This window comes from Aquarana catesbeiana, linkage group LG01 (assembly GCF_042186555.1).
Source record: "Aquarana catesbeiana isolate 2022-GZ linkage group LG01, ASM4218655v1, whole genome shotgun sequence".
Classification (NCBI taxonomy): domain Eukaryota; kingdom Metazoa; phylum Chordata; class Amphibia; order Anura; family Ranidae; genus Aquarana; species Aquarana catesbeiana.
The window spans coordinates 564251699-564263407 of NC_133324.1; the positions used below are offsets into that span (position 1 = coordinate 564251699).

The following is an 11709-nucleotide window of genomic DNA, read 5'->3' on the forward strand; positions in this document are numbered from 1 at the left end:
GTGGATATGAGATCAACAGGCAGATAGGCTCATTGAGCACTGTATACCAAACTTTTGGGAATCTGCCCAATTTCGTTGCGATATTGTCCTTCTGGTATGTGGAACCACACATGGTCTTGTGGAATGACAGATGCAATATAAGTCCTCTGGAGATTTCACTTCATTAGGGTGAGTCACCAAATCTGACAGTGTAACTTCATATAAGACATTGCAATGTCCACAGCCTGGACAGACCACTTCTTACAGAAGCAGTCTTGTTGCACAAACTGCATATGGGGCACAAAATCCTTATTTAGGTCAGGCCAGTCCTTTTATAATTCATCTTCAGTATGAGGATGTAGAGAAAATAAATTTGGCTGGCTTGGCAGCCTTCTAAGACCTCAACCTTGTCACCTTAGGCCAAAAGAGTTCTGGTAATGAAAGTTCTTACGGATCACCTATGAGAAAACTTACCGTGGTCCCTTAAATTTGGGAAATGTTTGAAGCTGGAGTGTCCTCCTGAGAGAACGCTTCTGCCTCACAGGAGTCTACTTCCTCTGAGCCTTCTCCCTTTTCTTCTTACTCATCCAACCTTAAAAAGGGTGGGAGTTCACAACAGACGGGGAAAAAAAAAAAAACACCACATCTAAATCTTTACCGCCAGTCATTGCAGTACAGCAGAAAGAGAAAGGAAGTTCCTCCTTGGGCCAGAGGAAGTAGTCCTTGAAGTAGAGGGTCAGAAACCAGATGGTAAATCAGAGACAGAGCAGTCTGTTGCCCCATAATGGAATTTGTGGAAGGAAGACTCTCGCCAGCACATCAGTACTGGAGACAGTCTGGCTAGCTGTGCCAAAAAGAGGCGCACTACTCACAGTACCACCACTTTACCATTCTAAGGTCCTGATGCAGCCTATGTAGTACAATGCAGAGCTGAAGAGGTTGAATGCAGCACATCCCAGGCAGAAAGGGACACAACCAAGACAGCACCTGTGCAATTTGCCAACACAGTCGCGTCTGCATAGTAATACAGATGGGTGGGCTGCTCCTGCACGCGCATGCAGAAACACCAGAGGCCCTCTCTTGCCACTGAAGTGGGCAGCACGCACATGTCCAGCACCTACTGACCCACTAGACAGCACCATACCAACTGCACAACTCTGCACCAGTCGCAATGGGGAACCTCAACTGTGCCCTAGCTTCACACAGTCTAAGGATGGGAACTCGGCACTAAGGACCCCTAAACTGAGGCAATACACGTGGAAATTGTTGGCGAAATGCAAACAGCTCAGTCATCACCTCTCCAGTCAGGCACAACCTGCAGGGTCTTCAGGGACTGAGCTCTGCTGTAGCAGACCATGGTCCTGAACCTGTATAGCACCTACCAGCTAACTCACAAGATGTAACCGCCTGCCAAGGTGAGCACATTCTGCGGGAGTCCAGTGCACGCAGCAGCTTACAAGCCATTGCCGTTTTCTCCCAAGGGTCCGGGCACAGTCCCTGGAAACAAAAGTCTGTACCGACAGATCTGGATAAATGTTGCTTCTCCAGAGCACAAAGGCTCAGCAGCAGGAAGCAATCTTTTTGCATGGCATAAAAGGAAAAACTCCCACATCAGAAAGAGGCATGTTCACCACCTACGGACGCTAGCAAAAAGAAAAACGACAAATAATAAACCCCACGCCAAAGTGTTTTGAAATGTAAAATAAGCAAAATCTGATGATAAAGCTGCTGTCTCCAAATGTGTATAAAACACTAAACAATTTAGAAATTAAGTGAGGGGGCGCTATATTCAAGTGAATACTAACACCTATGGTATTCAATAAATAAAGCTAAAACATACAAAGTCACTGTCCATCAAAATAAAGTGCATGAATAACAAGGTACATTCAACATTTAAAGTTCAAAAAGTTCATTGTGCTCTTCTGGATGTTTATCCTTGATTCTTTAAAGGTGAAATAAACCAATCGCCACCAATATTCATTCACACCCGATGTGCTCTGGAAAACCACTCACCAGACTGCCATGACCTCTTTAACTAAAAAGGTCAACAAAATTGCTTGGGTGTTAAATATCCTTATAGCTCGTCACATATGACACAATTAACATGGATCCAGAACTGTACTCCTCCACTTCGCCATGCCATCATAAATCCAAAAACAAAACTATGTAGTGTAATTCAATTTAATTAAAATATATAAAAACATGTGCACAGGCTGCTTACATATAAAGTGCCCTCTCTGGCACTAGAAAGGTTTGCTTGTTTGCAACTGGATCGCCACCACTCTGCTCAAGCCCTGGAGTCGGTTTACATTTCACCTACTGACTGCTTGGGTCCCAGAAGTGACGCAACTGGAAACTACGCCTCAACGTATGTTTCGTCAAATTACGTCATCAGGAAGCCTGTGGCTTTTTCCAGGTGTGAATAAATATTGATGGTTTACTGATATTTCTCATTGAAGAATCGAGAATATACGTCCAGAAGAGCACAATTAATTTTTTATGATGCACTTAATGTTATTCATGCACTTTATTTTGGAGCACATTGACTTTGCAGGTTTAAGCTTTATTTATTGAATACCATAGGTGTTAGTATTATTCACTTGGGTATAGTGCCCCCTCACCTAATTTCTAAATAGCAAAACACTGACACAATGCTGGGAGTGAGAGGGGTTATGCAGGGCTGAGTCAAGATTTGCTAATTGCCAGTGTCTAATCACCTAGGGGTGGGGTATAACCTAATGGTCTAAGAATTATTTATCTTGCGATGTACAATTAATGTCCCTTTTAGTTAAAATTTGGTACTTGAAGGGTTGTATTTTAGTCAGTAGCTGGGATTCATTTAAATATCCAATTTGTGTAGCTTATTTGAAAATACTTGCTAAATAGGAAATTTGGCAGGAAATGAGAGGGAACTAGAGAGATAAGTTTGGTGGAAAAAGAGAGATGCAGGATGAATGGAAGAGTGAGCAGCCATGCCTGCGTTTCCAGACCAAGCGAGGACTTTATCACAGGTCAACACTAAGTGAGAGAGAGAGAGAGAGAGAGATTGATCGAGAGAGATTGCCAGGATCAAGAACCAGTTTGCTTGCGATTGTTTAATGTTGGTAATCTTGTTAGCCAAGTAAATCGTGGATCAACTATAACAAAAGCCAAAATACTTTAGGGTATCCCTATTGCATACAGACTATTGTCAATGTTCACTTGCTAGGAAATGATAGCATGTGTTAGTATATGCATATCTATAGTACTCTGTACTGTACGTCTTGTAATGCTTTCTTGTAACTGTAAGCGGTTTGTAAAAACTTTCTTTTAGTAAAAGCATATTAATGTACTACTGAGTTGGTTTTAAGACAAAGGAAGAGACACAGATCCAGGCAAGTTCACTAAATACACTGCTGCTAACACATTAATCAGGTGCTGGACCAGTTCACAGTTGTCTTAATAAGAAAAGAAAAAATCCAGTTGGCTGCACTTTCGAAACCACCTTTATTATATGAATCTTCAATAAAAAATTGCAAATGGCATGAATGCAGCATAGAGGGAAAAAAAAAAAAAAAAAAAAAAATTCAGAGAAAGAAAAAATTCTAATTGTTTCAGTGTGAAACAAAGATTTTTTTTTCTCCTATGCTGCGTTTATGTCATTGTTATTTTAGTGAAGACTTGTACAATAAAGGTGATTTGGGAAGTGTGGCCAACCAGATTATTTTATCTTCCTACCGAGGTTTTCTTGAGTGTTTTATTGCAAAAAGTACCGTATATACTCGAGTATAAGTCAAGGCCCTAATTTACCACCAAAAAAATGGGAAAAAATTATTGACCCGAGTATAAGACGAGGGTGAGAAATGCAGCAGCTACTGTAAGTGGAAAAAGAAGGTCAACAATGCCCATCTGCAGCTGTATACCTCCCTGTGTATGTGTCCTGTGTATATGTGCATGTGTCCCGTACCTGTGTATATGTGCATGTGTCTTGTGTCCCGTACCTGTGTCCTGTGTATATGTGTCATGTACCTGTGTCCTGTACCTGTGTATATGTGCATGTGTAATGTGTCCTGCACCTGTGTCCTGTGTATATGTGCATGTGTCCTGTAACTGTGTCATGTGTATATGTACCTGTGTATGTGGTCATGTGTATATGTTCCTGTGTCTGTGTGCATCCTACCTGTGTCCTGTGCATGCCTCCATGTGCCGCTCTGCATCGATCAGCGTTCGCTATTCCTATTCGGCGGCCATTCACTGTTCAATAGCCGCGCCTCCTCGTCGTCCATGATAGGCAGAAAACTCCATTTCCCAGCAGTCAGCCTATCACGGACATTCTCTCATCCTCATACTACGGACGAGGATGAGAGAATGTCCGTGATAGGCTGCACACTGACTGCCCATCACAGACGAGGAGGCGCGGCTTTTGAACTGAGAGAGCCACTGCCGAGTCGTATGCAGCACACGCTGGCCGCCGTCTGCCTGCATGACACGCTGATCATGTAGGCAGACGGCGGTGACTCGTGTATAAGTCGAAGGGGGCACTTTCAGCCCCAAAGAAGGGGCTGAAAAATTCGACCTATACGGTACACAAATCAGCCCTGAAGAAAAAGCAAAAACAGGTGTTACACTTTAACCTGCTACCCACCTTTGCAGGCCAGAAGCGGCTCTTCCAGTTACAGAAAATGAAAGCCGGAGAATCCATAGTTCATGTTCATACAGGTTTGTTGTGGAGCTTTCAGAATAAAATAGGTGTCAATATTCAATGGAGATTAACTTTTGCTCAGTAGTTTTAGTACAATTATTGAAGAAGGGAGGGATAGAGAGATAAGTGATGAGTTTAAGATGTCAATTACAGTTACAATTACAAGTCACTGGCACAATTCATGAAGTTTTACATGAGTTTGAAGATCTTTATTTAAAGCCATGTTATTTTCAAATCTGACAACTTTTTTTTTGAAAATCACGATTTTTGGTTTGCCGTGCTGGTTTCTGTTTACTAAGTAAATGTTTTTTATTATTTTCAGATACGTTCGGCATGGACAAATAAATCCCATCAGACTGATGGAAGAGTGTTGTCTTTTTGGAGAGTATGTAGTGTGCTAAGGTGGGGGCATGTGCTGCCAGAGGCTCCCCGCTAAGTGGCAGTGTGAATTGGGCAGCACAAGGCCCTATAGTGGGCGCCAAACTCATTGGGTATTTGGAGCCTAACTGCACATGTGCGTGATGTCATTGTGTGGATCTGTGTTGTTTGCATGCCAAAGTGGGAAGACATCACGCGCTGTACAGAGACCATCCCAGCTAGAAGGGCATATAAGAAGAGAGGACTGGCAGTGTTGGAAAGTATCCTGTCAGTACCTTGGCAGTATAAGACACGGAGGGAACCTAACAAGCTAGGCCAATTGGATACAAGGTGAGCGCATATAAATCTATCTTTGGGGCCTGGTCCTCATTCAGGAGAACAGTGTCTGTATGAGACAAATTAGGGGACCATTAGGTATATAATCTTCATGGTGTTCCCCCCCCCATATAAAACTGGGGCTCCCCTACCCTTAATAGAGAGGCTTTAAAGACTGTCCCTTGGTAGCCATATGCATGTAGGATATGTATTGTTTATATTTCATGTCTGAGGTTTACAGCCACTTTAAATGCTCGTTATGGCTAGGGTTCATAAAAAAAAAATCATAAATACAGTGGGTATGGAAAATAATTACCCCCTTTTAAAATAATCACATTTTGCTGCTCTGCAGCCTGAAATAAAGACAGACACTGTTTTTTGTTTTATCCAGCTGCATTTACTAGTGCAACTTATAACAGCAAAGTGAAAGATAACATCAACATTTCAGGAAATAAAAATGACTGAGTTGGAAAAAGGATCAACCCCTTTGTGTCAGTATTTTGCGGAACCACATTTTGCTTTAATTACAGCCTTTAATCTCTTGGGATCTGTCTCTACCAACTTTGCATATCTAGTCTTTGCATTATTTGCACAACAGCCCAAGTTCAGTTAAATTTGACGGTGACCGTTTGTGGACTGCAGTCTTCGAGTCATTCCACAGATTTTCAGTGAGGTTTATAGCCTGTTATGGGGGTGTTTCTCTGCAGCAAGGACTGAAGCACTTGTCAGGATAGAAGAAAAATGGATGGGGCAAAATACCTTCAAATTCTTGAGGAACACCTGCTGCCCTCGGCCAGAAAGTGGTCAACGGGTAGAAAGTTTACCTTCCAACATGCCAATGACCAAAAAGCACACAGCAAAAATGACCACACAGTGGTTGAAGGAGAAAAAGGTAAATGTCCATGCATGGTCTAGTCATAGCCCAGACTTAAACCCCATTGAAAATCTGTGGAATGACTTGAAGACTGCAGCCCGCAAACGGTCACCATCAAATTTAACTGAACTTGAGCAGTTCCACAAAGAAGAGTGGGCAAATATTGCAAAGTCTAAATGTGCAAAGTTAGTAGAGACATATCCCAACTGACTAAAGGCTGTAATTAAAGCAAAAGGTAATCCAACAAAAAACTGACACTTTTTTTTTTTTTTTTTTTTTATTATTTCTGACATGGTGGGGTTATATTTTTCACTTGGATGTTATAAGTTGCACTGAGTGCATACAGCGGGATAAAACAAAAAACTATCTTCAGTTCAGGCTGCAAAGATACAAAATGTGTTTATTTTAACCACTTGAAATGACAGCTACAGCGCGGACCAGCTTTGCTGGGACTACGTTCATTGATGTCATCCCGTGCATGAGCGGCCTGCGCGCCCCCTGCAGGGCGTGTGCGGTGCGTTCTGTGATCAGCGAGTCTATGAGACTCGCCTATCACAGATCGGAGTAAGGGGTCGATCCCGACCCCCGAACACGTGATCAGTCCCAATCACGGCAAGCTGCTAAAAGATCCTCAGTGCCCACCTGTGCCCCCTGCCACCTAGCAATAGGCAGCAGTGCGGCCTACCAGTGCCAACCAGCGCCACCCATCAGTGCCCATCCGTGTCACCTATCTGTGCCCATCCATGCCGCCTTAACTGTGCCCACCAGTGCCGCCTTAACTGTGCCCATCCATGCCGCCTTAACTGTGCCCACCAGTGCCGCCTTAACTGTGCCCACCAGTGCCGCTTCATCAGCGCATATCAATGAAGGAGAAAAATTACCTGTTTGCAAAATTTTATAACAAACTATGAAACATGATTTTTATTTATTTTTTTCAAAATTTTCCATCTTTTTTGTTTGTTTAGCAAAAAATAAAAATCCCAGCTGTGATTAAATACCACCAAAAGAAAGCTCTATTTGTGGGAAAAAAATTGATAAAAATTTAATTTGGATACAGTGTTGTATGACCGCGCAATTGTCATTCAGACTGCGTCGGCGCTGAAAATCTGGGCAGGAGGGGGGTTTAAGTGCCCAGTAATCAAGTGGTTAAAGGGGGTGATTATTTTCTATACCCACTGTACTTACCTTTATTCCTCGCTCCAGCAGCATCCCCCCAGCACTACAATCGGTCCCCATGCAGCTTGTAAACAGCTTTTGTCTCCAGTCACACTTCAGCCTCCTCAGTGAACAATACAGGGTTAAATTTACCTGCATTGTATGCGAGGATGCCATGCACAAATTGGAGCTTTAGGCAGAGGAGGAGAGCACCACAGCCAGGGTGCAAGGCAAGTACTACAACCTCTGTTTTAACCCCTTACGGTGTTAAAGAAAAAAAAAAAAAGCTGTTCACTATGCAAAGTATATGTTTACTTTATAAAGTAAATGTTAGTAACTTAGGCAAAGCTGTGTTCATTTTAAATACCCAATCATGTGCTAACAAAAGCCCTATTTTATTTATATATAGATTGATTTTCCCCTCACAATTGATTGGATATTTAAAGTAAACACAGCTCCTATATCACTACTAACATTGACTTTATTAAGTGAACTATTTTTTTAATGTAGAAGTTAAAGCAGCAAGCAAAGCACAACCATATACTTACCTGCACGATTAAACTACATGTTTCAACGTCAAGGTAATTGTTCTAATACACTGAAATAGAAAAGAAGAACAGCAGAAAGCAAAAGTTACGTTTGGTTTGAGCTCTTAAAATCATTGCACCAAGTAAAAATATTGGCAGTTTATAATGATCCTTATCTAGTTAAAGGCCAAGTCCATCTTTCACAGCATGTCTCACTGATATTAGGGTGCCATTTCCAACCATGTTACATCTGTCAACTATTCACAGATTCTGTCCCATTTTCCACCACTGCTCATTGTTGTGAATGAACACTCAAAATTTTGGACTCTAAACATTTTACCAGAAAAAAAAAAAATGGCTTTACTTCTCCTGTGGATCACAGAAGTGCAGTTCGTTCTGCACTCCTGTGACCCATTTTCAGCAGACAGCGAGCTGAAGCCTGCTGTCAGCTGACATCACCAAGCCGTTCCAGGCTGGAGCAAGATCACAACAATAATCCGCCCACAACCCTGGATCGGCACCTGGCACAGCTTCTCAGTGCGCCGCTGAGAAACTGACAGCCGGTTCACACGGGGGCGACTTGTCAGGCGACCTAGCCGCCTGACAAGTCGCCTCCCGTTCTGTACAATGGAACTGTTCTAATCGGAGCGACGCAAGTCGCTCCGACTTAGAAGAAAGGTTCCTGTACTACTTTGGGGGCGACTTGCATAGACTTCTATACAGAATTCGTCTTGCAAGTCGCCGCGGCAGTCATGTGCAGGTCGCCTCGGTGAGGCGACCTGCAAGTCGTGCCGCTTCTAATGTGAACCGGCGCTAAGCCAGCCACTCCGGCTCCCTCCACAGACCAGCGCTCAAGTGAGTGCGGGGGGGGCAGAGCAGAGAGACGGTGACCGATCATATGTGTTTTATATAATGTGTTTTAGACAGGCAGGTTTGGAGGGCCATATAAAAAGGTATTTATAAAGGGACCTGGAGAGACTTGCCTGGAAAGTTAATGACTTGTTTAGAATTTAATGTAAAAGTTTTAATATTTTTTTGAGACCCCTTTCACACTGAGGCGCTATAGCGTTAAAAATAGTGGCTCCATTCACACTGGAGCGGTGCACTGGCAGGGCGTCAGAAAAAGTCCTGCTAGCAGCTTCTTTGGAGCGCATTAGGAACGGTGAACTCACCGCTCCTTAAGCGCCCCTGCCCATTGAGAACAATGGGGCAGTGCTGCTATACCGCTGACAAAGCGCTGCTGCAGTGACATTTTGCGGGCAGATTTAACCCCTTTTGCCAAATAGCGCCACTAAAACTACGGTAAAAATAGCGTCACTTTAACGCTGAAGCCCAGGGTGGCTCAGTGTGAAAGGGGTCTGAAAGTGGAGAATTCTGAGACTGAAGTAGAACTAAAGGTAAACTTTTTTTTTCCCCTTTTTGGATAAAGTAATGGAGGGTTATAAGCCCAGTCAATTTATTTATTTTTTTTTTTATTTACCTTAATTTCCTGTCCCATGGGCAAAACAGGAAGTAAGGAAATCCCTGCAAATTAAAGGGAATTCCTTGGGGGCCTCCAGGTCACCAGAAGTAGTGTCCCTATTGGAAAATTGCCCCTCTATTACTTTTCTGGGGACAACCCAAAATGAGGGTTTTCTTTTACTTTCACATTTAATGATAAAAGGTAAACAGGACAAATAGAGAGGGTGAATCTCCTTAACGGGCGGCAGAGGTAGTAATAAAAACCCAATAGGTGTTCTAATCAATCTCCATTCTATCAAAAAAATAAATAATCATTTTGCCTTTAGTTATACTCTAGGTTTGGGAGGGGGAGGGTGATCTCTGGGTTACTTAAAAAGAAGAGGAGTATGCTGAATATGGGATCCAACTGCAATAACGCCAACATTCACATTGGCTTAGACATGTTGAATGAAAGGTTCAAGGGTTAACGTAAACATCACCCACTCCTGCCCGCTTGCAAACTTCGACATATGATTTTACGTCTGTGCACCCACTCCTGCCCGCATGCAAACTTTGACCTACAATTACGTCCGTGCACCCACTCCTGCCCACTCTCAAACTTTGACATACAATTACGTCAACTGTGCACCCACTCCTGGCAAACTTTGACCTACAATTATGTCTGTGCACCCACTCCTGCCCGCATGCAAAGTTTGACCTATGATTACATCTGTGCACCCACTCCTGCCCGCATGCAACGTTTGACCTACGATTACGTCTGTGCACCCACTTCTGCCCGCATGCAAACTTTGACCTACGATTACGTCTGTGCACCCACTTCTGCCCGCATGCAAACTTTGACCTACGATTACGTCTGTGCACCCACTTCTGCCCGCATGCAAACTTTGACCTACGATTACGTCTGTGCACCCACTCCTGCCCGCATGCAAAGTTTGACCTACGATTACGTCTGTGCACCCACTCCTGCCCGCATGCAAAGTTTGACATGCAATTGTGTGCATACAGCCGCTGTGCCTACTTCTGTAGATTCCCTGCATGCAGCTCTGAGGTGGATGCACATACAGCAAAGTGCACCCCAGTACAGAGCTCAGCATCCGTCTGCATGAGCCCTGAGAATGCCCATAGACATACACAGTATAGGAGGATACAGGAAGTGCCTACACACCCCCATCAAGTATACATAGGAAGTTCAGTCCTACTATTGCCATCATTTGTGGACGTTATTCAGTGCTAAGAACTACATCTAACAAGTCCTCTCTCTACATAAACATGTATATAATACTGTAGAGCAACTAAGACTAAGCTCACGTCTCCTGTCCGACACTTTAAAAATTCGCATTGCTACAAACAGGGAGCTGAGCTAAAGCCATGACTCCCGCTCACACGCACCACTACCTACCTGATCCCTGTGTACACAAGCCGCCTTCCTACACACACAACCTCCCCGGTGATTGGCAGAGAAAGACCCGCCCACTCCAACAAAACCGCCAGTCCGAACGCCCAAGAAACTGAACGGCGGGGCCAGCAGACTCCGCCCACTTCGATGAACAGGGCGGTGTGTAATGTGGAGAAGGGGGAGTTGTTGGTAAACACAGGCGTGGAGTGGAGGGCGGGAGTGGCGTGCTCAGCATTGCAGAACGTGTGTCCTTCCCACTTGTACGGTTAGTAGACGATTGAGGGCGTGGCTGCTGAGCTTCGTGTTTACTAGAACAGAGCTTCGAGCTGATATAAAGAAAGGAGGTACATTTATATTGTGTGAGTCTTCACTGCTGTTATCAGTACTGTGCACGGCCATGCAGGGATAAGCTTCCACAGGACTGGACAATTGGAGGGAATGCTTTCACAATGTAATGGGTGAAACTTCTTATAGAGGAAATAAACTTCCATCTTTAACCACTTCAGCCCCGGAAGGATTTACCCCCTTCCTGACCAGGCCGTTTTCTGCAATACGGCACTGCGTCGCTTTAATGGACAATTGCGCGGTCGTGCGACGCTGTACCCAAACAAAATTGGCGCTTTTTGTCCGCACAAATAGAGCTTTCTTTTGGTGGTATTAGATCACCTCTGCGTTTTTTTTTGTGCTATAAACAAAAAAAGAGCGAGAATTTTGAAAAAAACAAACAAATATTTTTTACTATTTGCTATAATAAATATCCCCCCCACACCCAAAAAAAAAAAAATCTTCATCAGTTTAGGCCGATATGTATTCTACATATTTTTGGTAAAAAAAAAAAATTTGCAATAAGCGTATATTGATTGGTTTGCACAAAAGTTATAGCATCTACAAAATAGGGGATAGATTTATGGCATTTTTATTATTTTTTTATTTATTTATTTAT

At 43.4% G+C, this 11709-nt stretch overlaps 1 protein-coding gene across 8 annotated transcripts in view; it reads right to left on the minus strand.

Moving 5' to 3' along the window:
• PWWP3A (PWWP domain containing 3A, DNA repair factor) overlaps positions 1-10928 on the minus strand; it is a 124586-nt gene extending 113658 nt beyond the window's left edge. For 3 of the 8 annotated variants that reach the window (XM_073596839.1, XM_073596819.1, XM_073596830.1), the window contains exons 1-3: positions 10770-10926; positions 7931-7980; positions 4604-4690 (exon numbers count right to left, since the gene is read on the minus strand). Coding sequence is in view for 1 of the 8 variants with exons in the window: in XM_073596781.1 (XP_073452882.1) it covers positions 4604-4660 (57 nt within the window). In the remaining 7 variants the exon portion in view is untranslated. Of the gene's footprint in view, positions 1-4603; positions 4691-7930; positions 7981-10769 lie in introns of those variants that run through there. The other 5 variants (XM_073596801.1, XM_073596790.1, XM_073596781.1 and 2 more) reach the window with 4 other exon arrangements.
• Positions 10929-11709: the final 781 nt, after the last annotated feature.